This window comes from Pleurodeles waltl, chromosome 4_1 (genome assembly GCF_031143425.1).
Source record: "Pleurodeles waltl isolate 20211129_DDA chromosome 4_1, aPleWal1.hap1.20221129, whole genome shotgun sequence".
Classification (NCBI taxonomy): Eukaryota; Metazoa; Chordata; class Amphibia; order Caudata; family Salamandridae; genus Pleurodeles; species Pleurodeles waltl.
The window spans coordinates 785784858-785811805 of record NC_090442.1 but is presented as its reverse complement, the minus strand read 5'-3'; the positions used below and the strand labels follow the sequence as shown (position 1 = coordinate 785811805).

General features: G+C 45.0%; 1 protein-coding gene across 2 annotated transcripts in view; it reads right to left on the bottom strand.

Moving 5' to 3' along the window:
• LOC138288176 (zinc finger protein 546-like) overlaps positions 1-26948 on the bottom strand; it is a 689754-nt gene that overhangs the window by 493531 nt on the left and 169275 nt on the right. For both annotated transcript variants that reach the window (XM_069229499.1, XM_069229500.1), the window contains exon 12: positions 12571-12702. In XM_069229499.1, the coding sequence (XP_069085600.1) occupies positions 12571-12702 (132 nt within the window). The remainder of the gene's footprint in view (positions 1-12570; positions 12703-26948) is intronic.

The following is a 26948-nucleotide window of genomic DNA, read 5'->3' as shown; positions in this document are numbered from 1 at the left end:
CTAGACTTACTGAGGTGGAACAGAGGATTAGTGATGTACAAGATACTACTGTCAAAGTCGACAATTTGACTAAAAAAATTATACTGCTTAAAAAACAGACAGAAGATTTAGGAAACTGCAATAGGTGGAATAACCTCTGCATATATGGTATTCCGGAAGTATTTTTTACAGTACAATATTATATTCCTGTTGTGTACATAAAGTGTTTTAGTAGGTACGATTATCTTTATATTTCTCTAGTTCAATGCACTTTTTTTTTTTTTTTTTTTAAGTATGTAATTCAATTCTATATAATTCCTATTGTACTAACGTATGCTAACTTATTTAATAAAGGATTAGTAAACAAAACAAAACACCAGGGATGTATTAATAGCTGCCTCTCGTGAAGGCAAAACTGTGCTCTTGGTTATAAATCAATACCAGTGATCTTGACACAAGCAAGAGTGATATTACAAAGAGAAACTGTACAGCTCAACCAGTCACACTTTTTCAAAGAAGAATGCAAAAAAAATGCATCCCTTTTTATAATTGTGGCTCTAACATATAACTTGATAGTGCATGGCTCAAGTATATAGTGTGGTAACTTATGAATCAGACCCAATTCTTACCATAGCACAACTAGCCATTTTCAGTTTCTTTAAAGGAGCAGTGTCAGTCCTCAAACAGTATATGATGCACTCAAATTGCACAATTTCCCCTATTTGTTTTGGCTCTTACATCCACTCAAAAACAAGATCTAAAGACTGTGTGGACTTTTTACTTTTCAGCATAGCAGCATTGTATAATTGCGATAAGGGAGAGCATGGGCTGCATATTCTCTCAAGGTTCTCCTTCAGGCAGCCATGGCTGCTCTCAAAACTCAGGAATAGCAATAAATACTAAGCACCTTGCATAAGCATATCTGATCTCGTTCAATTGTTTTCTATATATATATATAAAATTATTTCAACTAAAACTTGCACCCATGCACTGCACAGTTTTCTAATCAATTATGTTATTGCAAATGTTGCAGTAATATCAAAGATGCCATACAAGATCTCATCAATGACAATATATGAGAAGTAATTAGCTGTGAATGGCGAAGGCGCGAGTTATAGTTACCCTAGGGCGCGAGTTATGGTTACTTGAAAGAACTCTAATTATAACTGCTGAATTTCTATGGTTTTGTATGAGTAACTTCAGAAACTAACTATAACGTCCCTGTAACCTGTGTTTTTTCAGTGAATTTCTATGGTTTTTTAACGTAAAGTAAGGAAAATGTCACTTACCCAGTGTACATCTGTTCGTGGCATTAGTCGCTGCAGATTCACATGCTGTGCACATCCCGCCATCTGGTGTTGGGCTCGGAGTGTTACAAGTTGTTTTTCTTCGAAGAAGTCTTTTCGAGTCACGAGACCGAGGGACTCCTCCCATTTCGACTCCATTGCGCATGGGCGTCGACTCCATCTTAGATTGTTTTCCCCGCAGAGGGTGAGGTAGGAGTTGTGTATGCTAGTAATAGTGCCCATGCAATGGAGTGAATGCGTATGTACATAATAAAGTTTCAAGTAATCTATTTACAAATGTACAAATGTTTAAGATCTACTTCTAAAAGGCTACAGGCTCCCGGGGAGGCGGGTGGGCGCATGTGAATATGCAGCGCCTAATGCCACGAACAGATGTACACTGGGTAAGTGACATTTTCCGTTCGATGGCATGTGTAGCTGCAGATACACATGCTGTGCATAGATTAGTAAGCAGTTATCTCCCCAAAAGCGGTGGTTCAGCCTGTAGGAGTTGAAGTAGTTTGGAATAATGTTCTTAGTACAGCTTGACCTACTGTTGCTTGTTGTGCAATTAGCACATCTACACAGTAGTGCTTGGTAAATGTATGAGGCGTAGACCATGTTGCTGCCTTACATATTTCGTTCATTGGAATATTTCCTAGAAAGGCCATGGTAGCACCTTTCTTTCTGGTTGAGTGTGCCTTTGGTGTAATCGGCAGTTCTCTTTTAGCTTTAAGATAGCAGGTTTGAATGCACCTAACTATCCATCTAGCAATGCCTTGTTTTGAAATTGGATTTCCTGTATGAGGTTTTTGAAAGGCGATAAATAGTTGTTTTGTCTTTCGAATTAGTTTTGTTCTGTCAATGTAGTAAATTAGTGCTCTTTTGATGTCTAATGTATGTAGTGCTCTTTCAGCTACAGAATCTGGCTGTGGGAAGAACACTGGTAATTCTACCGTTTGATTCAAGTGGAACGGTGAGATTACTTTTGGTAAAAATTTGGGATTTGTTCGTAGAACAACTTTATTTTTGTGTATTTGAATAAATGGTTCTTGAATGGTAAACGCTTGAATTTCACTCACTCTTCTTAGAGATGTGATGGCAATTAAAAATGCAACTTTTCACGTTAAGTATTGCATTTCACAAGAGTGCATGGGCTCAAAAGATGGGCCCATGAGTCGTGTTAAGACAATGTTGAGGTTCCATGAAGGAACTGGTGGCGTTCTTGGTGGTATAATTCTCTTTAGGCCTTCCATAAACGCTTTTATGACTGGTATCCTAAATAATGAAGTTGAGTGCGTAATTTGCAGGTAAGCTGAAATTGCAGCAAGATGTATTTTTATGGAAGAGAAAGCTAGTTTTGCTTTTTGCAAATGTAGTAAGTATCCTACTATATCTTTTGTAGATGCGTGTAAGGGTTGAATTTGATTATTATGGCAGTAATAGACAAATATTTTCCATTTATTTGCATAGCAGTGTCTAGTGGTAGGCTTTCTAGCCTGTTTTAGGACCTCCATACATTCTTGTGTGAGGTCTAAGTGTCCGAATTCTAGGATTTCAGGAGCCAAATTGCTAGATTCAGCGATGCTGGATTTGGATGCCTGATCTGTTGTTTGTGTTGTGTTAACAGATCTGGTCTGTTTGGTAGTTTGACATGAGGTACTACTGACAGGTCTAGTAGTGTTGTGTACCAAGGTTGCCTTGCCCATGTTGGTGCTATTAGTTTGAGTTTGTTTTGACTCAACTTGTTTACTAGATATGGAAGGAGTGGGAGAGGGGGAAAAGCGTAAGCAAATATCCCTGACCAGTTCATCCATAGCGCATTGCCCTGAGACTGATGTTGTGGGTACCTGGATGCAAAGTTTTGGCATTTTGAGTTTTCCTTCGTTGCAAATAGATCTATTTGTGGTGTTCCCCAAATTTGGAAGTAAGTGTTCAGTATTTGTGGGTGAATCTCCTATTCGTGGATCTGTTGGTGATCCCTTGAGAGATTGTCTGCTAACTGATTTTGAATTCCTGGAATAAATTGTGCTATTAGGCGAATGTGGTTGTGAATCGCCCAATGCCATATTTTCTGTGTTAGGAGACACAACTGTGTTGAGTGTGTCCCTCCTTGTTTGTTTAGGTAGTACATTGTTGTCATGTTGTCTGTTTTGACAAGAATGTATTTGTGGGTTATCATGGGTTGAAATGCTTTCAGCGCTAGAAATACCGCTAACAGTTCTAGGTGATTTATGTGTAACTGTTTTTGCTGTATGTTCCATTGTCCTTGGATGCTGTGTTGATTGAGGTGTGCTCCCCACCCTGTCATGGAAGCATCTGTTGTTATCACGTATTGTGGCACTGGGTCTTGGAAAGGCCGCCCTTGGTTTAAATTTATACTGTTCCTCCATTGAAGCGAGATGTATGTTTGGCGGTCTATCAACACCAGATCTAGAAGCTGACCCTGTGCTTGTGACCATTGTGATGCTAGGCACTGTTGTAAGGGCTGCATGTGTAACCTTGCATTTGGGACAATGGCTATGCATGAGGACATCATGCCTAGTAGTTTCAGTATTATTTTGACTTGTACTTTTTGTTTTGGATACAAGGTTTGTATTACATTGTGAAATGTTTGTACTCTTTGTGGACTTGGAGTAGCAATCCCTTTTGCTGTGTTGATTGTTGCTCCTAAGTATTGCTGTGTTTGGCACTGCTGCAGGTGTGACTTTGCGTAGTTGATTGAGAAACCTAGTTTGTGTAGGGTTTCTATGACATATTTTGTGTGTTGTGAACACCGTTTTAGCGTATTGGTTTTGATTAACCAATCGTCTAGGTATGGGAACACATGTATTTGCTGCCTTCTGATATGTGCAGCTACTACTGCCAGGCATTTTGTAAAAACTCTTGGCGCAGTTGTTATTCCGAATGGCAACACTTTGAATTGGTAATGTATCCCTTGGAATACAAACCTTAGGTACTGTCTGTGTGAAGGATGTATTGGTACATGGAAATATGCATCCTTTAGGTCTAGTGTTGTCATGTAGTCTTGTTGTTTGAGCAGTGGGATTACGTCTTGTAGAGTAACCATGTGAAAATGGTCTGATTTGATGTAGGTATTTAATGTTCTGAGATCTAGTATCGGTCTCAGGCTCTTGTCCTTTTTGGGTATCAGGAAGTACAGCGAGTAAACTCCTGTGTTTAATTGATCTTTTGGTACTAATTCTATTGCTTCTTTCTGTAGCAATGCCTGAACTTCTAGTCCTAGAAGATCTATATGTTGTTTTGACATATTGTGTGTTTTCGGTGGGACGTTTGGAGGGAATTTGAGAAATTCTATGCAATAACCATGCTGGATAATTGCTAAGACCCAAGTGTCTGTTGTTATTTCCTCCCAATGTGTGTAAAACTTGGTTAGTCTCCCCCCCACAGGTGTTATGTGTTGGGGATTTGTGACCTTGAAGTCACTGTTTGTTTTGAGGAGTTTTGGGACTTTGGAACTTTCCTCTGTTTCTTTGAAACTGTCCTCCTCTATATTGTCCCCGAAAACCTCCCCGCTGATACTAGCTCTGGTAAGTGGGCTTTGTTTGTGAGGTTGTGGCTTCTGTGGTTTGCCCTCGAAACCCCCCTCGAAATTGTGTTTTTCGAAATGTGCCTCTGCTCTGCGGGGAGTAGAGCGCGCCCATGGCTTTGGCCGTGTCAGTGTCTTTTTTAAGTTTTTCAATTGCAGTGTCCACCTCCGGCCCAAACAACTGCTGTCCGTTGAATGGCATATTCAGCACAGCTTGCTGTATCTCTGGTTTAAATCCTGATGTACGCAGCCATGCATGCCTCCTTATCGTTACTGCTGTGTTGACAGTTCTAGCAGCTGTGTCTGCAGAATCCATTGCTGATCGAATTTGATTATTGGAGATATTTTGTCCCTCTTCGACCACTTGCTGCGCTCTTTTTTAAACTCCTTTGGCAAGTGTTCAAAAAGGTGTTGTATCTCGTCCCAATGGGCCCTATCATATCTGGCTAGCAAAGCTTGCGAATTTGCAATACGCCACTGGTTTGCTGCCTGTGCCGCCACCCTTTTGCTTGCCGCGTCGAATTTTCTACTCTCTTTATCTGGAGGTGGCGCGTCTCCTGAAGTATGAGAGTTGGCTCTTTTGCGCGCTGCTCCAACTACAACAGAGTCTGGTGATAGCTGTTGTGTGATGTACACTGGGTCTGTTGGTGGCGGTTTATATTTTTTATCTACTCTTGGAGTAATGGCTCTCCCTTCGACAGGCTCTTCAAACACTTGTTTGGAGTGTTTTAGCATTCCGGGCAACATTGGCAGACTTTGATATTGACTGTGCGTAGACAACAGTGTATTAAAAAGGAAGTCATCTTCAATGGGTTCTGAGTGAAGGCTGACATTGTGAAATACTGCTGCCCTTGATACCACTTGAATGTAGCCTGTACTATCCTCAGGTGGCGAGGGTCTTGCTGGATAGCATTGAGGACTATTGTCTGACACTGGTGCGTCGTAAAGGTCCCATGCGTCAGGGTCATCTTGACTCATCCCCGTATGTGTTGGGGATTGCATCATTGGTGGAGTGGCTACCGGTGGAGTGGCTACCGGTGATAGTTGCGGAGAGTGATGTGGGGATGGTGGTGGTGTTATTTGTTTAGCCACTTTTGCTTGTGGCTGTTTGTCCTTGTCCTTGTCTTGGAAGGCAAGTTTTCGTTTCATTCTGATTGGGGGAAGAGTGCTGATCTTCCCTGTATCTTTCTGAATAAAGAGCCGCCTTTGCGTGTGATCTGGCTCTATTGTCTGTAATTCTTCTTCAAATCTGTGTGTCTTCATTTGAGAGGACAGTCCTTGTTCCTCCGAATAGGAACTAATTTTCAGTTCGTAGGCCGGATGTTTCGGCACCGAAAACTTTTCTGCTGCTTTTTTCGGCTCTGACAAAATCTTTTTGCTTTTCGGCATAGTGCCCTCTCGGTGCCGACCAATTTCGGGGCCGCTGTCTCGGTGCCGAATCTTTTCGGAGCCACTCTCTCGGGCCCGAGATTGCTGCATGCCTGTATCTCGACCGGAGTCGGATGACTTCGGCACCAGCTCGCCCTTTTTCGGTGCCGATGGACGGTCACCTACTTTTCGGGTTAAGCCATGGCCTGTTGGCGGTGGCGTCCCCTGGGCTTTGGCAGTCTTTTTGTGAGTTTTTTGTTTCAACGTCTTACTCACGGTTTTCGGCGTTTCTTCGGGATCGACCTCCTCCGAGTCCGAATCCTGGATGGAGAATGTTTCTTCCTCCTCCTCGAAACACCCTTGTCCTGTCGGCGCCGACGCCATTTGCAGTCTTCTTGCTCTTCGGTCCCCGAGTGTCTTCCTCGACCGAAACGCTTGACAGGCCTCACAAGTATCCTCCTTGTGTTCTGGTGACAAACACAAGTTACAGACCAGGTGTTGATCTGTATATGGATACTTGTTATGGCATTTTGGACAGAAGCGGAATGGGGTCCGTTCCATCAGCCTTAAAGAGACACGTGGCCGGGCCGACCAGGCCCCGACGGGAATCGAAAAACCCCGACGGGCCACCGGAGCTCTTCTCAATTCAGTGTCGATCTGTTGTAACTAACCCGATACCGAACGCAAACAATACCGACGATTTTTCCGAGATTCTAACTAACTTTCCGACCCGAAACACGGAGCGAAAAGGAACACGTCCGAACCCGATGGCGGAAAAAAAACAATCTAAGATGGAGTCGACGCCCATGCGCAATTGAGTCGAAATGGGAGGAGTCCCTCGGTCTCGTGACTCGAAAAGACTTCTTCGAAGAAAAACAACATGTAACACTCCGAGCCCAACACCAGATGGCGGGATGTGCACAGCATGTGTATCTGCAGCTACACATGCCATCGAACTTTTAATTACTATTTGTTATTCTAACCCCCTCCACGCACAGCTTTTAGCCCTGTGTTGCGGAGTTTGGTCGCAAGGCCAGGCCTTGCAGCCAAGCCCTTATCACCCAACAAGTCAAAAAACGCTTTTCCTATGGAAACATGGCTCTAACTATAACTACCTAGTGCCGACCGCCACCAAGTAATATATATGGAAAATGTTACTTAACCATTAGACATCTGTCCGTGGCATGTGGTGCTGTAGATTTACATGCTGAGCATAAGTCCGCCATCTAGTGTTGGGCTCGGAGAGTTACAAGAGTTTTTTTTTTTTTTTAAGAAAGTTTTTGAGTCACAAGATCGTATGACTCCTTCTCTCTGTGATAATGCACATGGGCATCGAGTCCTTTGTTAGATTGTTTTCCCGCAGGAGAGTGAAGTAAAGAGTGTACAAGTGTATATGTACATATATAATAAAGAAATGAAATGTCCATGCAATGTATATACATATTTACAATATAATATTACTACAACGGCCACAGGCTTCTGGGGAGGAGGGAGTGCACATGTGAATCTACAGCACTACATGCCACGAACAGATGTCTATTGGGTAAGTAACATTTTCTGTTCGATGGCATGTGTAGCTGTAGATACACATGCTGTCCATAGACTGAAAAGCATTCCCTCCTAAGAAATACGCGGTGGCTACCTGTAGGAGTTGTAGTAGTTTGAAATAGTGTTTTAAGCACTGCCTGTCCAACATTTGCTTGTTGCCGAGATAATACATCCACACAGTAGTGATTAGTAAATGTGTGTGGTGTAGGCCATGTGGTTGCTTTACATATGTCTGCCATTGATATATTGCTTAAGAATGCCATTGAAGCCCCTTTTTTCCTAGTGGAATGAGCTTTTGGAGTTACTGGTAGCTGTCTTTTGGCTTTAAGATAGCCTGTTTGTATACATTTGACTATCCATCGTGCTATTCCAGTTTTTGGAATAGGATTACCTTTTTAAGGCTGTTGAAAGTTTGGGTTTTCTGAAGTCTTTTGTTCTGTCTATATAATACATGAGAGCTCTTCTAACATCAAGGGTGTGAAAAGCTCTTTCAGCAACTGAATAGGACTTTGGAAAGAAGACTGATAATTCCACTGACTGACTGATGTGAAACCACCTTTGGTAGAAATTTTGGATTTATCCCAAGAACTATTTTGTTTTTGTGAATTTCAAAGAAAGGTTCTTCTAAAGTGAATGCTTGGATTTCACTAACCCTTCTTAAAGAAGCAATTGCTACTAAGAAGGCAACCTTCCATGATAAAAACTAAAGAGGGCAAGAATGCGTGGGTTCAAATGGTGGTCACATAAGGCTCGTGAGTACTATGTTAAGATTCCATACAGGGACTGGTGGTGCTCTAGGTAGAATAACTCTTAAGACCTTCCATAAAGGCTTTTATAACAGGAATCCTAAATAGGGAAGTATGCTGTCTGTTTTGGAGGTAAGCAGCTATCGCTGTTAAATGTATCCTAATAGAGGTGTATGAAAGGTTTGCTTTTTGTAAATGTAGCAAATAGCAAACAGTATCCTGAACTGAAGCTTTAAGTGGGTCAATGTTCTTAGGTTGATAATAGTAGACAAAATGCTTCCATTTAGCTGCATAACACTGTCTAGTTGTGGGTTTGCGTGCTTCTTTTAGAATATCCATATATTAAGATGGAAGTTTTAAGTAGCCAAATTCTATGACCTCAGGAGCCAAATCACCAGGCTGAGATTTGGATGTCTGATTTGCCCTTTTCTTTGAGTCAACAGATCTGGTCTGTTTGGTAGTTTTTAATGTGGTACTACAGACAGATCCACCAGTGTTGTGTACCAATGTTGACGTGCCCAGGTAGGAGCTGTGAGTATCATGGTGAGCAAAGTTTGTTTTATTTTTTTGGGGAGAGATGGAAAAGCGTAAGCCAATATCCCTGACCAGTTGATCCATAGAGCATTGCCATTGGATTGAGGGTGTGGGTACCTGGATGTAAGGTTTTGGCATTTTGCGTTTTCTCTTGTGACGAAAAGGTCTATGTTTGGAGTTCCCCACATTTGGAAGTATTTTTGAATCACCCTTGGGTGAATCTCCAATTCGTGTGCGTGTTGCTGGATCCTGCTTAAGAGGTCCCCTAGTTGATTGTGTATCCCTGGGATATACTCTGCCACTAATTGAACTTGATTGTGAATTGCCCATTTCCAAATTTTCTGCGTTAGAAGGGACAATTGAGATTAATGTGTCTCCCTGTTTTTGCGGATAATACATTGTTGTCATGTTGTCTGTTCTCATTAGCACTGTTTTGTGAGTGATCTGTGTCTGGAATGCTTGGAGTGCTAAAAACACTGCTAGCAATTCTAAGTGGTTTATGTGGTAAGTTTTTTTGTATTGAGTCCCATTCTCCCTGTATAGTAAGACTGTTGAGATGGGCTTCCCAACCTGTCATTGATGCATCTGTTGTGATTATGTAAGTTTTGGCGGTCCAACAACACTAGATCTTGTAGTTGACCCTGTGCCTGAGACTATTGTTGCGAGTGACACTGTTGCTGTGGTCTCATGTTTAGACGTGCATTGGGCACTATTGCTATGCAAGATGCCATCATTCCCAATAGCCTCATGACAAACCTTACTGTGTAGGTTTGAATGACTTGTAATTGGGATATGAGAGTGAGAAACGCTTGAATTCGTTGTGAATTTAGGTAGGCTAATGCTGACTGAGTGTTCAAAATTGCTCCTAGATATAGTTGAATATGTGATGGCTGAAGGTGAGATTTCTGGTAATTGATTGTGAACCCTAGCCTGTGTAGGGTGTCTATTGTGTATTGCATGTGTGTTTTGAATGGTACTGGCTTTTATTAGCGAGTCGTCTAGATATGGGAAGACATGTATGTACTGTCTTCTGAGTTATGCCGCAACTACTGATCGGCATTTTGTGAATACCGTTTGTGCTGTTGTTACCCCAAAAGGGTACTACTTTGAATTGATAGTGCTTGCCCGCTGTATGGGAATGTGGAAGTTAGCATCTTAGAAATCTAATGCTGTCATGTAGTCTTGTTTTTGTAACAAGGGAATTACATCCTGTATATATTCCATTTGGAAATGCTCAGACAGGATTTAGAGGTTTGAGATCGAGAATTGGTCTAAGAGTGCCATCTTTTTTTGGTATGATGAAGTATAGAGAATATACCTTGGTCCCTTGTTGATGGGAACCATCTCTATTGCACCTTTGAGTAGAAAAGATTCTACTTCTTGTTTTAACAGACCAATGTGTTCGAGAGTAAGTCTGTGTGAACGGTGAGTTATGTTTGGTGGAGTGGAGATAAGTTCTAAGCAATAACCATTGCAGATAATTGACAGAACCCAGTGATCTGTTGTAATTTGTTGCCAGTGAAGATGGAAATATTGCAGCCTTCCTCCCACAGGAGATGTATGCTGTGTGGGGATGCAGGGAAAGTCACTGCTTTGATGAGGTGGAGGCACCTCTTGCGGCAGCAGATTTGCCTCTAGATCTGAAAGTGTGTCCTCTATAAGTGCCCCTGAAAGTTCCCCTGGGATAATATTGTTGTGCCTGTTTTTGTTGGGGCGTAGAGGCCTCTGACGTTTGTGGCTTAAACCCTCCTTTAAATTGAGGTTTACCAAATGAGCCCCAAAAAGGTGTTGGGTAAAGGGCTCCTATGTCTTTTGCTGTTTCAGAGTCCTTTTTTAATTTGTCAATAGTTGTATCCACCTCGGGTCCAACAAGTTGCTGTTTATTAAAAGGCATATTAAGGACCGCTTGTTGTATTTCTGGTTTAAATCCTGAGGATCTCAACCAAGCATGCCTTTTAATCATAATGCTAGTGTTAATTCCCCTAGCTGCTGTGTCAACGGCATCTAGTGCTGATCTAGTTTGATTATTGGCAATGGCCTGTCCTTCTGCCACTACTTACTGTGCTCTTTTTTGGTGTTCCTTTGGAAGGTACCGAAGGAACTCCTGCATCTCATCCCAATGTGCCCTATCATACCTGGCTAAACAAGCTTGGGAGTTGGCAATTCTCCACTGATTTGCAGCTTGAGTTGCCACTCTTTTCCCTGCTGCATCGAATTTGCGGCTCTCTATCAGGGGAGGAGCATCCTCTGTGGACTAGCTATTTGCCCTTTTCCTGGCAGCACTGACCACAATGGAATCGAGTGGCAATTGCTGTGATAAGGACTGGATCAGATGGTGCAGCTTTAACATTTTTATCTACTCTAGGTGTTAATACCCTAGCCTTTACCGGTTCTTTAAAAATGTAATCTGCATGTTTTAACATACCTGGTGACATTGGCAAACATTGATATTGTTTGTGAGTTGAGGAAAGAGTGTTAAATAGGAAATCGTCTTCTATAGGCTCAGAGTGCATTTGTACGTTATGATAAGGGGCTGCTCTGGAAAGACCTGCTTATAGGCTGTTGTATCCTCAAGTGGAGACGGCCTTGGGGGATACAAATCAGGGTTGTTGGATGGAATTGGGTCAGAATCATATATATCCATGCATCCATGTTGTAAATATTGTCACTCATATAATCCCCGTGTGAAGAAAATGGGGAATGTGTGGTAAATTGTGTCGGTGAAGATGGTGGTGATGGTGGAGAAGGCGAATGTGGTGGAGAAGGCTGTTGTACAGTCTTTGGCTTCTGCTTGTGTTTAAAAATCTTCACTGGTGAAGGGCCAGTTTCCCAGTCTTGTTGGAATGCTAATTTCCTCTTTGTTATAGGAGAGTGATTGAACCAAGGCCTTTCTTTATTTTTTAATTTGTTTTTGATGGGAAGAGACTGGTGTACTCACGTACTGCGCCGCAGGAAATCTATGGCAGTCCTCATCTGAATCACGGTCTGAATCAGAGTCTCGGATGAGGATTGCAGGCTGTGCCTGTCTTGCTCTTCGATCCCGTAAGGTTTTCTTGGATCTGAAGGATTGACACGCCTCGCAAGTCTCTTCTTTGTGGTCCAGAGAGAGGCAGAGGTCACACACTGAATTCTGGTTGGTGTAGGGGAACTTGGCGTGGCACGGAGGACAGAATCAAAATGGAGTCCGATCCATGAGCCTGTGACGCAGTAGGCCCGAGAAGGCTCAAGAAGGACGTGGGCGCCCAAAAGGGCGTTTAATCATTCCCAACACTACAATCGGATCAAGTGTAGTCAGAAACGCGTTCGAAAATGATACCGACATTGTAGAAAAAGATAGAGAAATTCAGATAGTACCGAACCAGAATCTACCGGTGCGAGAGGGAACATGTCATTATCAATAGGTAAACAAAGGACATATTGTGCTTTATATTTTACCTGGGTTTCAGTACAATCCAGTCAATCCCTTATCATTCCTTTCAGTCCACTATATACAACTTTCTGGTTGGTTGATATCCACCACATTCCCAAAGTAATTTGGGATCATTTTCATGTCACTCACCCTTTTCTCAAATTGCTTTTGACGTTCATGTAAGGAATCCATCTGTTTTTGTAAGCACTTCATCTGTTCTTGTATGCACTGCATCTGCTCATCAATGACACGGAGGGCAGGATCATCAAACTGAACATGCTCCTGCAAAAAGAAAAAAACTAACTCAGTTCATTCACTATCCCATCTGTTTTACTTCCTTTTTTTCAGAAAACCCACCAGTTTAATCGAAGTGCTGATTCTCAGTTGTGCATGCCAAATGTCTTCAGAAAACGTAGTTTAGATTCAGCGGTAAAACTGAGACCTTTCATAAAATCGCTAAATTTTAATAAGGAATGAGCAGTAGAAATGGAAAAGAACATTCCACTACTTTTCTTTCCAATCACAGATAAGTTTCTCATATTCATAACCTAACTTCTCCTACAAGTGATAGAAACTCCCAAAGCCATTTTGAGCATGTTAAATTAGCCCATCTGCCTTTGGTCCACATTCAGCAAGTGTAGGAAGTTGGCTCTGTATGTGCTATTTCAAAGTAAGGAATAGCATGCACAGAGTCCAAGGGTTCCCCTTAGAGGTAAGATAGTGGCAAAAAGAGATAATACTAATGCTCTATTTTGTGGTAGTGTGGTCGAGCAGTAGGCTTATCCAAGGAGTAGTGTTAAGCATTTGTTGTACATACACATAGACAATAAATGAGGTACACACACTCAGAGACAAATCCAGCCAATAGGTCTTTGTATAGAAAAATATATTTTCTTAGTTTATTTTAAGAACCACAGGTTCAAATTCTACATGTAATATCTCATTCGAAAGGTATTGCAGGTAAGTACTTTAGGAACTTCAAATCATCAAAATTGCATGTATACTTTTCAAGTTATTCACAAATAGCTGTTTTAAAAGTGGACACAGTGCAATTTTCACAGTTCCTAGGGGAGGTAAGTATTTGTTAGGTTAACCAGGTAAGTAAGACACTTACAGGGCTTAGTTCTTGGTCCAAGGTAGCCCACCGTTGGGGGTTCAGAGCAACCCCAAAGTCACCACACCAGCAGCTCAGGGCCGGTCAGGTGCAGAGTTCAAAGTGGTGCCCAAAACGCATAGGCTAGAATGGAGAGAAGGGGGTGCCCCGGTTCCGGTCTGCTTGCAGGTAAGTACCCGCGTCTTCGGAGGGCAGACCAGGGGGGTTTTGTAGGGCACCGGGGGGGACACAAGCCCACACAGAAATTTCACCCTCAGCAGCGCGGGGGCGGCCGGGTGCAGTGTAGAAACAAGCGTCGGGTTTGTAGTGTTAGTCTATGGGAGATCTCGGGATCTCTTCAGCGCTGCAGGCAGGCAAGGGGGGGATTCCTCGGGGAAACCTCCACTTGGACAAGGGAGAGGGACTCCTGGGGGTCACTTCTCCAGTGAAAGTCCGGTCCTTTAGGTCCTGGGGGCTGCGGGTGCAGGGTCTCTCCCAGGCGTCGGGACTTTAGGTTCAAAGAGTCGCGGTCAGGGGAAGCCTCGGGATTCCCTCTGCAGGCGGCGCTGTGGGGGCTCAGGGGGGACAGGTTTTGGTACTCACAGTATCAGAGTAGTCCTGGGGTCCCGCCTGAGGTGTCGGATCTCCACCAGCCGAGTCGGGGTCGCCGGGTGCAGTGTTGCAAGTCTCACGCTTCTTGCGGGGAGCTTGCAGGGTTCTTTAAAGCGGCTGGAAACAAAGTTGCAGCTTTTCTTGGAGCAGGTCCGCTGTCCTCGGGAGTTTCTTGTCTTTTCGAAGCAGGGGCAGTCCTCAGAGGATGTCGAGGTCGCTGGTCCCTTTGGAAGGCGTCGCTGGAGCAGGATCTTTGGAAGGCAGGAGACAGGCCGGTGAGTTTCTGGAGCCAAGGCAGTTGTCGTCTTCTGGTCTTCCACTGCAGGGGTTTTCAGCTGGGCAGTCCTTCTTCTTGTAGTTGCAGGAATCTAATTTTCTAGGGTTCAGGGTAGCCCTTAAATACTAAATTTAAGGGCGTGTTTAGGTCTGGGGGGTTAGTAGCCAATGGCTACTAGCCCTGAGGGTGGGTACACCCTCTTTGTGCCTCCTCCCAAGGGGAGGGGGTCACAATCCTAACCCTATTGGGGGAATCCCCCATCTGCAAGATGGAGGATTTCTAAAAGTTAGAGTCACTTCAGCTCAGGACACCTTAGGGGCTGTCCTGACTGGCCAGTGACTCCTCCTTGTTTTTCTCATTATTTTCTCCGGCCTTGCCGCCAAAAAGTGGGGCCTGGCCGGAGGGGGCGGGCAACTCCACTAGCTGGAGTGTCCTGCTGGGTTGGCACAAAGGAGGTGAGCCTTTGAGGCTCACCGCCAGGTGTGACAATTCCTGCCTGGGGGAGGTGTTAGCATCTCCACCCAGTGCAGGCTTTGTTACTGGCCTCAGAGTGACAAAGGCACTCTCCCCATGGGGCCAGCAACATGTCTCGGTTTGTGGCAGGCTGCTAAAACTAGTCAGCCTACACAGATAGTCGGTTAAGTTTCAGGGGGCACCTCTAAGGTGCCCTCTGGGGTGTATTTTACAATAAAATGTACACTGGCATCAGTGTGCATTTATTGTGCTGAGAAGTTTGATACCAAACTTCCCAGTTTTCAGTGTAGCCCTTATGGTGCTGTGGAGTTCGTGTTTGACAAACTCCCAGACCATATACTCTTATGGCTACCCTGCACTTACAATGTCTAAGGTTTTGTTTAGACACTGTAGGGGTACCATGCTCATGCACTGGTACCCTCACCTATGGTATAGTGCACCCTGCCTTAGGGCTGTAAGGCCTGCTAGAGGGGTGTCTTACCTATACTGCATAGGCAGTGAGAGGCTGGCATGGCACCCTGAGGGGAGTGTCATGTCGACTTACTCGTTTTGTCCTCACTAGCACACACAAGCTGGCAAGCAGTGTGTCTGTGCTGAGTGAGAGGTCTCCAGGGTGGCATAAGACATGCTGCAGCCCTTAGAGACCTTCCTTGGCATCAGGGCCCTTGGTACTAGAAGTACCAGTTACAAGGGACTTATCTGGGTGCCAGGGTCTGCCAATTGTGGATACAAAAGTACAGGTTAGGGAAAGAACACTGGTGCTGGGGCCTGGTTAGCAGGCCTCAGCACACTTTCAATTGTAAACATAGCATCAGCAAAGGCAAAAAGTCAGGGGGCAACCATGCCAAGGAGGCATTTCCTTACAGCAAGTCAGTATCTTTTGCAGACCTTGTGAAACTATCAATTCATCTCAACAATGCCTTTGCTAATGCATAAGGTGACATAAGTCAGCTAAAAGCTACATGACAACTACAGTTCACGATCTGACAGTGGATGCGTAAACATGTGGCCCGAGTTGACATATTTTCATCATGCTGGTTCATAACAGCATGGATTAGCAGAAAGTCCCCCAATGTAAGGTAAATGACAGTGGTCAACCCTATAAAAACCCCATGAAGTGGCCACCAAGGCAGTGAAGCCTTTGCACCAGGTTATCATGAAAGGTCCAGGCAGACTGCTGCAGCATCCACTTTCATGCTGAGAGTCAAAGAGAGGAGAGGAAACTAGCCTAGCTGATGTGGGTTATCCTTCAGGGCGCGCACACTACCCTGGCTGAAATTTGATGACAAAAGCTGATCCACTGTGAAAAGGTATGCAGCATGCTGAGACCCAAGAAACTCTAGAGGCAAGTTAGCTACTACATGCTCTCATAGTGTAGCATACAGAAGTAGCCTCTAATGAGCTAGGCTGCTAGGAACAATCAAATTATGTTAGCAGTGTGTATTCTATCCATAACATGCCTAGGTGATGTTTCAATTATATATTTTGTGGTTATTACTTATGTACTAAACAACAGGATGAGACTGTTCAAATAAACAATTTTAAACATATATAGCGCAGTGCTTGAGTTTGCTATTCTAAAAAAACAAATAGGGCTTGAACTACCACTGCATCCCTGACCCCTTAAAGGGACTGTTAGTAATCCAGAAATCATGGATACCACATCAGCAGGAATGATCAGTAGGGGTTGTGGACGTCCTGGGTCAAGCAATGGTGCACTGAACTCAGTCAAGGCACCCATTGGTGGGAGTGCCAAATCTTGGAGACCTGGGCCAGAGTCTCAAGTTACACAACACAAGCTAGAAGAAATGCAAAACTCCTAATAAATAAAAACCCTTTTAGAAATAGAAAGAGATCCAACACCCCATCCACCTCGCTTTCCCCATACACTGCAAGACTCTGGAGCTGAACAGCCCCTACATGCAGTGCAATTCACAGCGAAAGACCCTCAAAAAGGTTGTGCACTTTTTTAGGGTACTACTTAAGTTCAAAGCTTTGAGCAAAAAATCACACACACACACAATTCCCATGTAACAAGGAGTCATGTATGGTTAGTGATGAGAATAAACAATACTGAAATCTATCATCACATAAAAGTAAATTCCCTGAGTATTTGGATCTTTGCCATATCACCTACACCATGAATACAATTTAAAGCAATGCCACAAATTTATGCAGAAAGAAGAAAGTGTTCTGAAAAAATACTTGTTTTAAGGAAACTGATAGCTGAGATAAGGCGACTTTATTATTCACACTGTACACCACAATCAGTTGCCTACTAACTTTTAATTCGTATGCTTACACTTTAACTTTAGGGACAATTACAGAATAGCAATTTTGCATAGTGTGGTATTGTATTGATATCTGTATCAACATTGTAGGTAATGTTTTTATAGTATATAAGGGTATGTTTATATGTTATGTTTTAAGGTTATTTGTTTTGTGTAGTTTTCATTTGGTATCTTCTGGTCCCTCCTTCAGCATTTAGTTTCTCCCGCAGCTGACAGCATTCCGTGCTGGACAGTTGATGGAGCTGGAGGTTTTACTGTAGGCTGGAGTTCCTGTTATTTTACCTGTGAACTTTCCTGGAATAAATGGTTCTATAATCATCACCTGTGTGGACTTGGACACTTCTTCAACTCCCTTACCACACATAGGGAATCTCTGATAACTGCTCCTCCACTGACTACTACTTAGGAAACAAATGCTGCCAAATCAAGACTACACTGCAATAAACGCAACATAATTTAAATCACTAAATATGCTCTTTTAACAGAAGTCCATAGTACCCCTTCTTGATGATGCTGGTGTGGCTGACAAACCACAACAGTTAAAAATCTTTTGTGTATTATCCCAGAAACAATTAAGCTGAAAAGGAGCTTCAGCTTTGCTATGCAAAGACCTGCCTGCCAGAATTACAAAGGCCTTCTCTCATTCGCTATTAAACAGGAAACAAAACAAAGTGAACATAGTGCATGCAATGCTGGTGTGTCATTTGGAGCAATGGGTTTGAAGGTCTTGCAGTTTCATAATCTTTATGGGGGTAACTTGTACTTAATAGTTTGTAAAAGTAAACTTTCCTAAACCCCATTAGAAGATTGTAAATGACACACACATCAGACTGGGAAGATAACAACCTTGACTCAAAATGACTGCATCAAACCTTTATGGGAGAAGGCCCCAAAGATTGCCACCAAAGTAACTGCATTGCTAACTAAGAGCCAATAAATAAAGCAAGGAAAGCAGACAAAACCTCTAAGGATCTGGCCATCTTTCTGAAAAGAGAGGCATAAGCTCAGAAAAATCTTGGTGATGTGGAAGAGGAGGATGTGCACCCCAAAAGACGTATGGCTGACATGGCTCAGTGAGATTCCTGTGCCTGGCCAGTTGTGGCTCTTGAAACACTGCTGATCAGCACAACAAGGTAAAGCAGTGACACACAAGGATTTCACATTGTACAATGAAGATATTAATATTAAATAATCGCCTTTCCTTTACATAATGGGATTGTGACTGTCCCTGAAGAACTTGCATAAGATCAAACAAGAGAACACAGACCTAAATGTAAAATAAATACAAAAGAAGCAAACCAAAACTAAGCCCTTTATTGAGAGATTGGCAAATGGGATACTAAAAAAATGTGGTGGATATCTAGTCTGCCAAAACTGCACTGCCTCTCCACTACTTGGGAGTCGGAGAAACAGTCATGTTTGAGACAGTAGAAACTATGCTGGTGGAAATCTTTATAGGGGCATGTCAAACTACCTTAGATTGCCCCCTCATTTAGGGCTGGCATTCTAAACTACTTTCCTCCTGGTCTGGACCACCAAGGAAAACAAAGTGGTCCAGAACAGGAAAGGAAAGAAATTACCCCTTAACCCCTTCTGTGCCGCGGACGTAATTGTTACGTCCTGCGGCACAGTGCTCATGTGCCGAGGACGTAACCATTACGTCCTGGGCACTGAACTCAGAGGGAGCGCTAGAGCTCCCTCGGTGGGCTTCCCTCCCACCCCCTCAAGGCAGACAAGGCACCCCTGAACCCCCCAGTGACGTCTGATGACGTAAGTGCGCAAATGCGCGCTGACCTCGTCAAAGGCCACTTCCCCATCCTTCCAGCGCGATCGGAAGAGAAATGCAAAGCATTTCTCTTCCGATCATGTGATGGGGGCCTGAGAGGCTTCAAAGGGAAGGAAAGGAATTTCCTTCCCTTTGAAATCTCTCAGAGAATTTCCAAAGCCGGATGGTAAAGCAATCCGGCTTTTGAAATGCCCACTAGACACCAGAGATTTATTTATTATTTGAAATTGGCATAAGGGGAGCGACCCTTTGGGCAAGGGTCGCTCCCCAGGGGATGTAATATTTTTCAAGGCCCTTTCTGCCCCCCCGGGGGCAGATCGGCCTATTGTTAGGCCGAATCCAGTAGGCACCAGGGATCTTTTTTTATTTATTATTTGAAATTGGCATAAGTGGAGTGACCCCTTAGGCAAGGGTCGCTCCCTAGGAGGCAAATTTTATTTAAGCCATTTCTGCCCCCCCCCCCCACCCCCCAGGGGCAGATTGGCCTATTTTTATGAGACCAGTCTGCACCCAAGGGGGGGCAGAAACAACTAGACACCAGGGTGGTTTTTTTTACGCCAAATTTACGGAAGGGGAGCGACCCCTTAGGCAAGGGTCGTTCCCTGTTTGGGGGGGGGTATTTTAGGCCATTTCTGCCCCCCCCCATAACAGGGGGAAAATCGGCCTATTTGTTATTAGGCCGATCTGCCCCCGGGGGGGGGAGGGCGCAGAAACCTCTAGACGCAAAGGCTATTTTATTTGTGTGTTTTTTTTTTTTTTTAGGAATGGGGAGCGACCCCTTAGGCAAGGGTCACTCCCCTGGGGGGCAAATTGTATTTAGACCATTTCGACCCCCCTTGGTGGGGGGCAGAAACCACTAGGCACCGGGGATCTTTTTTTTGTGCCAATGTCATGCAAGGGGAGCGACCCCTTAGGCCATTTCTGCCCCCGGGGGCAGATCAGCCTATTGTTACCCTTTGTCAGTAAAGAAAGCCGCAAGATGACTGCCCACTGTCTCTGAGGGACCTTCTGTACTCTACAGTCCCTCTCTAAGGCAGTGATCCACATGTGGATGTCGTCCCCAGCCTTGTAAGGTGTGACTACTATGCTGAGATTCCTGGAATCATAGGAGTCCTCCCTGACCGTGGCCTCTCATTACCTGCTGCTTCCACCATGCGGTGTCATCCCCAAATTCTGTCTTTCTTCTCCACTGCCAAGGCCTCCCGACCTAGGGCTAACTTGCTGTCGCCTCAGTCTGGCCTTCTCTAGTCTCAGCTGACTGAATTTCCTTTCTAGGGATCCCACCCCCTGAGCTAGAGTGGTTTGTCTCATCAGACACTGCTGAGACATGGGTGTGGACTGATGTGGAGGATCTATCCCTCCTCCTGGGGACCCTTTGCCTCAACACCCTATGAGAAAAAACAAATCCTACTTGTGTGTCTCCCTTTTTCACTAACATGAGTCCTCCCAATTCTTCCTGACCCTCCCCAGTAGGATTGAAGTCTATCCTAGCTAACACCGGAGGGTCCGTCTCTATTTCCTGCCCTTCCTGGCTCTCTGAGTACTAGACATCAGACTGGAGGAGCAATCCCTGGATTATAGTTTTGTTGGGATTTCTCCCTGTCTTCAGCTTTCTAGAGGCCCATAACTTCCTCAGTTCCTGGAAGTGAGGCCCTCATACTGAGAGTCTTGGGCCTGAGCTGTGTCTTCTGCTGAAGACATATTACCTACAGTAGTGTTGGTACACCTACCTCCTCTAAGGGTCTAGATTTTCTAAATGTTTAAATAAAGGGCAATGCTAGGCCCCCAACTTACATAAAATGAAAGTCGAGAAATCCCTACTACCAAGTGTAGTGTGTCCTAAAGCCTAGTAGTGGCCTTTCCTGTGGAAAGTCACTGGTGACAGAGTAGTAAACCAATTGCAAGTGTCTTATCCCACCGCTGCACCACCAATGTAGGAGGCTGACCCAGTGTGTGGTGAACACCTGTGGTGCTACATCTTATACGGGGTCCAGGCAACCCTTATTAGATAGTGTTATAGTGTCCATACAGCCAAAGCTCTAGTGGCAGCTGTGGTGAGCAGCCAAGACGTATCTAGGAGCAGTGTGAAACAATGTTACAAGGAGAGGTTGTCTCTGGGTTGCAGTCTTATTTGGATGGCCAGGAGCAGAAGAGGTCTTTGCAGAGGAGCCCTGATGGAATCTTGCACGACAAATCTGGGGACCCACTGGTGAGGCAGTCCCTAAATAGCCCTAAAGGGGGCCTAGTCACCGTCTGAGGCAACCATCTATGAGATGGGGGGTCACTGACGTCAGCTACCTACCCTGACCAATCAGATGCTCCCAGGGGCATCTGCACATCTTGTTTGTAAGATGGCAGAATCAAGTGGCCTCCTGGAGAAGCTCTGGGCAGCACCCCTGGGGTGGTGATGGACAGGGGAGTGGTCACTCCCCTTTCCATTGTGCAGGTTAGTGCCAGAGCAGGGACCGGGGGGGCCAGACTGGTCCAAACTGGATTTTGCAAAGAGGGGACCAAATGTGCCCTTCAAAGCAAACAAGTGGCATTGGGAGGCTACCCCTCCCCAGGTCTTGTGACACCTATTTCCAAAAGGAGAGGAGGTTGCACCCCTCTTCCACAGGAAATCCTTTGTTCTGCCTTTTCCTGCTTGAGCTGGTCAAGCAGCAGAAAGGCAGAATCCTGTCTGAGAGGCTTCAGCAGCATGGGCTGTTCGCAGACCCTGAAAGACTAATTGAAGCAGTACTAGGGAGACTTCTAAGGGGCCCCCAGAGTGAATGGAATCATGCCACCAATACTGACATCATTGTTGGGGTAGGATTCCGACATGTTTGATACCAAACATGCCTAGGTTCGAAGTTACCATTATGTGGCCAGTACATAGCTAAAATGTATTCCCTGCACTTACGAAGTCCAGGGGATTGGAACTGGATTTCACAGGGGCACCTCTGCTCATGTGAGGGTGCCCACACACACAGGGACCTGCACCTTGCTCCTTGGTTGGTAGTTGAAGCCTGAACCACCTGACTTTCAGGAATAGGATGCTTAGTGACAAAATCAAGGTCAACAGACTCCGGTCTGACATCTGACCAATTGTCTTCTCACTGGCGGCAACAATAGGGCTTTGATAATGTGCCCATTAAGGTATCAGTAAGGATCTCTTAATCTCAATAGAGGCAAGCTATATGTCTAAAATCTCAGCTAGTCGTTGGACTACTGGTGCAAATGATGCACTCCATTGGTGGCGCAAGTGACAAATTTACCCCTGTATCATAGGAAGTATCAAGCCCAATGGCGTTGTGTAAGAATGTTGATTATCACAATGAGGGGGTAGATTAACCTCCTCCACACCATTATTAGCTTTCAGCTGTGGTAAGCCTTGGTCAGAACCACAGCGAAAAAGATAGTGGAAACTCTGATGGAGCGTTTGCCCTCACAAAGACATTGTTCAGTCAGGCTGTACCGCGAATGGTTGTTGTAAGGAAATGCCTCCTTGGCATGGTTACCCCCTGACTTTTTGCCTTTGCTGATGCTATGTTTTGAATTGAAAGTGTGCTGAGGCCTGCTAACGAGGCCCCAGCACCAGTGTTCTTTCCCTAACCTGTACTTTTGTATCCACAATTGGCACACCCTGGCATCCAGATAAGTCCCTTGTAAGTGGTACCCCTGGTACCAAGGGCCCTGATGCCAAGGAAGGTCTCTAAGGGCTGCAGCATGTCTTATGCCACCCTGGAGACCCCTCACTCAGCACAGACACACTGCTTGCCAGCTTGTGTGTGCTGGTGAGAACAAAACGAGTAAGTCGACATGGCACTCCCCTCAGGGTGCCATGCCAGCCTCTCACTGCCTATGCAGGTATAGATAAGTCAGCCCTCTAGTAGGCCTTACAGCCCTAAGGCAGGGTGCACTATACCATAGGTGAGGGCACCAGTGCATGAGCACTGTGCCCCTACAGTGTCTAAGCAATACTTTAGACATTGTAAGTGCAGGGTAGCCATAAGAGTATATGGTCTGGGAGCCTGTTTTACACGAACTCCACAGCACCATAATGGCTACACTGAAAACTGGGAAGTTTGGTATCAAACTTCTCAGCACAATAAATGCACACTGATGCCAGTGTACATTTTATTGTAAAATACACCCCAGAGGGCACCTTAGAGGTGCCCCCTGAAACCTTAACCAACTATCTGTGTAGGCTGACTGGTTCCAGCAGCCTGCCACGCTAGAGACATGTTGCTGGCCCCATGGGGAGAGTGCCTTTGTCACTCTGAGGCCAGTAACAAAGCCTGCACTGGGTGGAGATGCTAACACCTCCCCCAGGCAGAAGCTGTCACACCTGGCGGTGAGCCTCAAAGGCTCACCCCTTTGTGCCAGCACCGCAGGACACTCCAGCTAGTGGAGTTGCCCGCCCCCTCCGGCCACGGCCCCCACTTTTGGCGGCAAGGCCGGAGAAAATAATGAGAACAACAAGGAGGAGTCACTGGCCAGTCAGGACAGCCCCTAAGGTGTCCTGAGCTGAAGTAACTCTAACTTTTAGAAATCCTCCATCTTGCAGATGGAGGATTCCCCCAATAGGATTAGGGATGTGACCCCCTCCCCTTGGGAGGAGTCACAAAGAGGGTGTACTCACCCTCAGGGCTAGTAGCCATTGGCTACTAACCCCCCAGACCTAAACACGCCCTTAAATTTAGTATTTAAGGGCTCCCCTGAACCTAAGAATTTAGATTCCTGAAACTACAAGAAGAAGACTGCTGAGCTGAAAAACCCCTGCAGAGGAAGAACAGAAGACACCAACTGCTTTGGCCCCAGACTTACCGGCCTGTCTCCTGCCTGCCAAAAGAAACCTGCTCCAGCGACGCTTTCCAAGGGACCAGCGACCTCTGAATCCTCTGAGGACTGCCCGACTTCGAGAAAGACAAGAAACTCCCGAGGACAGCGGCCCTGCTCCAAAAGAACTGCAACTTTGTTTCAAGTAGCAGATTTAAAGACCCCTGCAACTCCCCGCAAGAAGTGTGAGACTTGCAACACTGCACCCGGCGACCCCGACTCGACTGGTGGAGAACCAACACCTCAGGGAGGACCCTCCGGCGACTCCAAGACTGTGAGTAACCAAAGTTGTCCCCCCTGAGCCCCCACAGCGACGCCTGCAGAGGGAATCCCGAGGCTCCCCCTGACCGCGACTGCCTGAACTCCATTTCCCGACGGCTGGAAAAGACCCTGCACCCGCAGCCCCCAGCACCTAAAGGAACGGAACTCCTGTGCAGGAGTGACCCCCAGGAGGCCCTCTCCCTTGCCCAGGTGGTGGCTACCCCGAGGAGCCCCCCCCCCTTGCCTGCCTGCAACGCTGAAGAGATCCCTTGATCTCTCATTGAAAACCATTGAAAACCCGACGCGTGTTTGCACACTGCACCCGGCCGCCCCCGCGCTGCTGAGGGTGTACTTTTTGTGCTGACTTGTGTCCCAGCCGGTGCCCTACAAAACCCCCCTGGTCTGCCCTCCGAAGACGCGGGTACTTACCTGCTGGCAGACTGGAACCGGGGCACCCCCTTCTCTCCATTGAAGCCTATGTGTTTTGGGCACCTCTTTGACCTTTGCACCTGACCGGCCCTGAGCTGCTGGTGTGATAACTTTGGGGTTGCTCTGAACCCCCAACGGTGGGCTACCTTGGACCCAAAACTGAAACCTGTAAGTGACTTACTTACCTGTTAAAACTAACATTACTTTACCTCCCCCAGGAACTGTGAAAATTGCACTGTGTCCACTTTTAAAACAGCTTATTGGGTTTTATGTAAAAAGTATAAATGCTAGTGTAATTGTTTAAAGTTCCTAAAGTACTTACCTGCAATACCTTTCAAATGAGATATTACATGTAGAATATGAACCTGTGGTTCTTAAAATAAACTAAGAAAATATATTTTTCTATAACAAAACCTATTGGCTGGATTTGTCTCTGAGTGTGTGTTCCTCATTTATTGCCTGTGTGTATGTACAACAAATGCTTAACACTACTCCTTTGATAAGCCTACTGCTCGACCACACTACCAAAAATAGAGCATTAGTATTACCTCTTTTTGCCACTATCTTACCTCTAAGGGGAACCCTTGGACTCTGTGCATACTATTCCTTACTTTGAAATAGTGCATACAGAGCCAACTTCCTACAGTTGTTCATTAGTGATTTAGTAGTGCAACACCTGTTGATATCAGGCTGAAGTCAGTTCCGGATCAGACATTGAAAATCGGCACCAGAGCCTTTTCCAGCACTGCTGACACCGATACCAGCATTGACAACGATAGGAACAGGGTCAGTCGTGATCCCGGGGTGGAAGTGTGTACTAGAGTATGTAAGAGCCCCATAAATGGTCAATGGGGGGGTCTTTGGGGCCCAAAGAGAGCTGGAAGATTACCAAATATGTGCAGCATAGCCACATTAAAGGTGTCAATTTACCACAGCATCACTGATTGCCCAGAACATTCGGGGCACCCTGGGATCAACTGTGGAAACAACTATGCAACTGGAGGACTGAAGGGAGGTCCACTAACAGTGATGTCCTGGCATCTTTTCTTTGGTTAGAGAGTGGTAGGATGTGGTTGAGTCCTGCTACGATTTCTTGTGCTTGCGTTTGGATTTCAATTTTGATTTACTGGAGGACTTCTCATGGGACAGGCCTTAAAGAGTGCCAGAGTCCGTTTTCTTGATTTGGAGTGGGTCTTACAAGAGGCCCACAACAAAGTCTCGTAACTGGCAACATATAGCTTCAGCTCGCAGCTGTGGGTCGCCTTCGGTTGCATAGGGGCACACTTGTTGCACCGCTTCAAGTTGTGTCCCAAGCACCAGACACAACCCTCTTGTGAATTTGTTACGGACATCTGTTTTCTACAGTTGTGGTTTGAAACCGATACTCTTTGAATTGCAAATTGTACCCTGGGACACTGAAGTTTTAGGGGTCGTCGAAATACCAAAGAAATTGTGAGCACAACTCCAGATCCAAGTCAGTAGGTTAGACAGAAGTAAGATAATAGTGACTGGGAAGAAGCTTGTAAGTATCAGCAGAAAGTGGCAGTAAGACTTGGCTTCTGACTGGTTAAGTTGAAAATCTTACACTGAGTTTACTACACATAAACCCAACTGGCTAGATTTGACACTGATGCAAACTGTCCAGAGGAATGCGACTCAGATTGGATGTTTATACACACACTCTATGAGACTACCCACACATCCATCTCATTTGAAATCGAATAAGAGACTGCCTTTCAAGGTAGTGAAGTTAATGGGTGGCATCTGGATGCACATCATTATACTTAATCTAGTGCAAGTTGTTGTGTGATATGGCCATGAAGTAGGGCTATTGTGGCACTCTGGGAGGATGCACATGGCTTACTAGAAATGCACCACGTTGGAGCTTAGACTCCTGTGCAATGAGTGGTGTATGCTGTCTGCAGCTGCACCAAGCAATTTGACAATATTATTGGACCTTGGAAGGACTCAGGCAACACATGAGACAGAATACCTCAAGACATGTTGAACTACCCTTAAATGTTGAGGTCACTACGAGTAGGAGGTGGCTTATAATGAGTTTAACCCGCCACCCCACCCCCCAAGACCAGAGATCATCAGAAGGGGGACCGGCATTGGAACACAGTTCTGAATTTATGACTAAAGATCTGAACATAAACAACCTAATTACAAATGTGATATTCAACGTTTATTGTTGAGATGTATTGAGAAGAAAATTAGTAAAACTGTAGGGGAAACAAATACTTAAAATTGAACAGCAAGTATCAAGAACCAGCTCCACAGCAGAAATGTGTAAGTCTTATGAATATACTGTGGAGGAGTTTAGTCAAACAATATTTCATAATTCAAAACTGCTATAAACATGTGTTAAATGAGCCTGTTGACTTCCCCCACCTTTTATTTTCAGCAGAGGTTGTCTATACTCTGCAAACTGATTGACGTCACATTTGTTAAGGTAGAGTTAGGTAAACATTTTGGACTGGA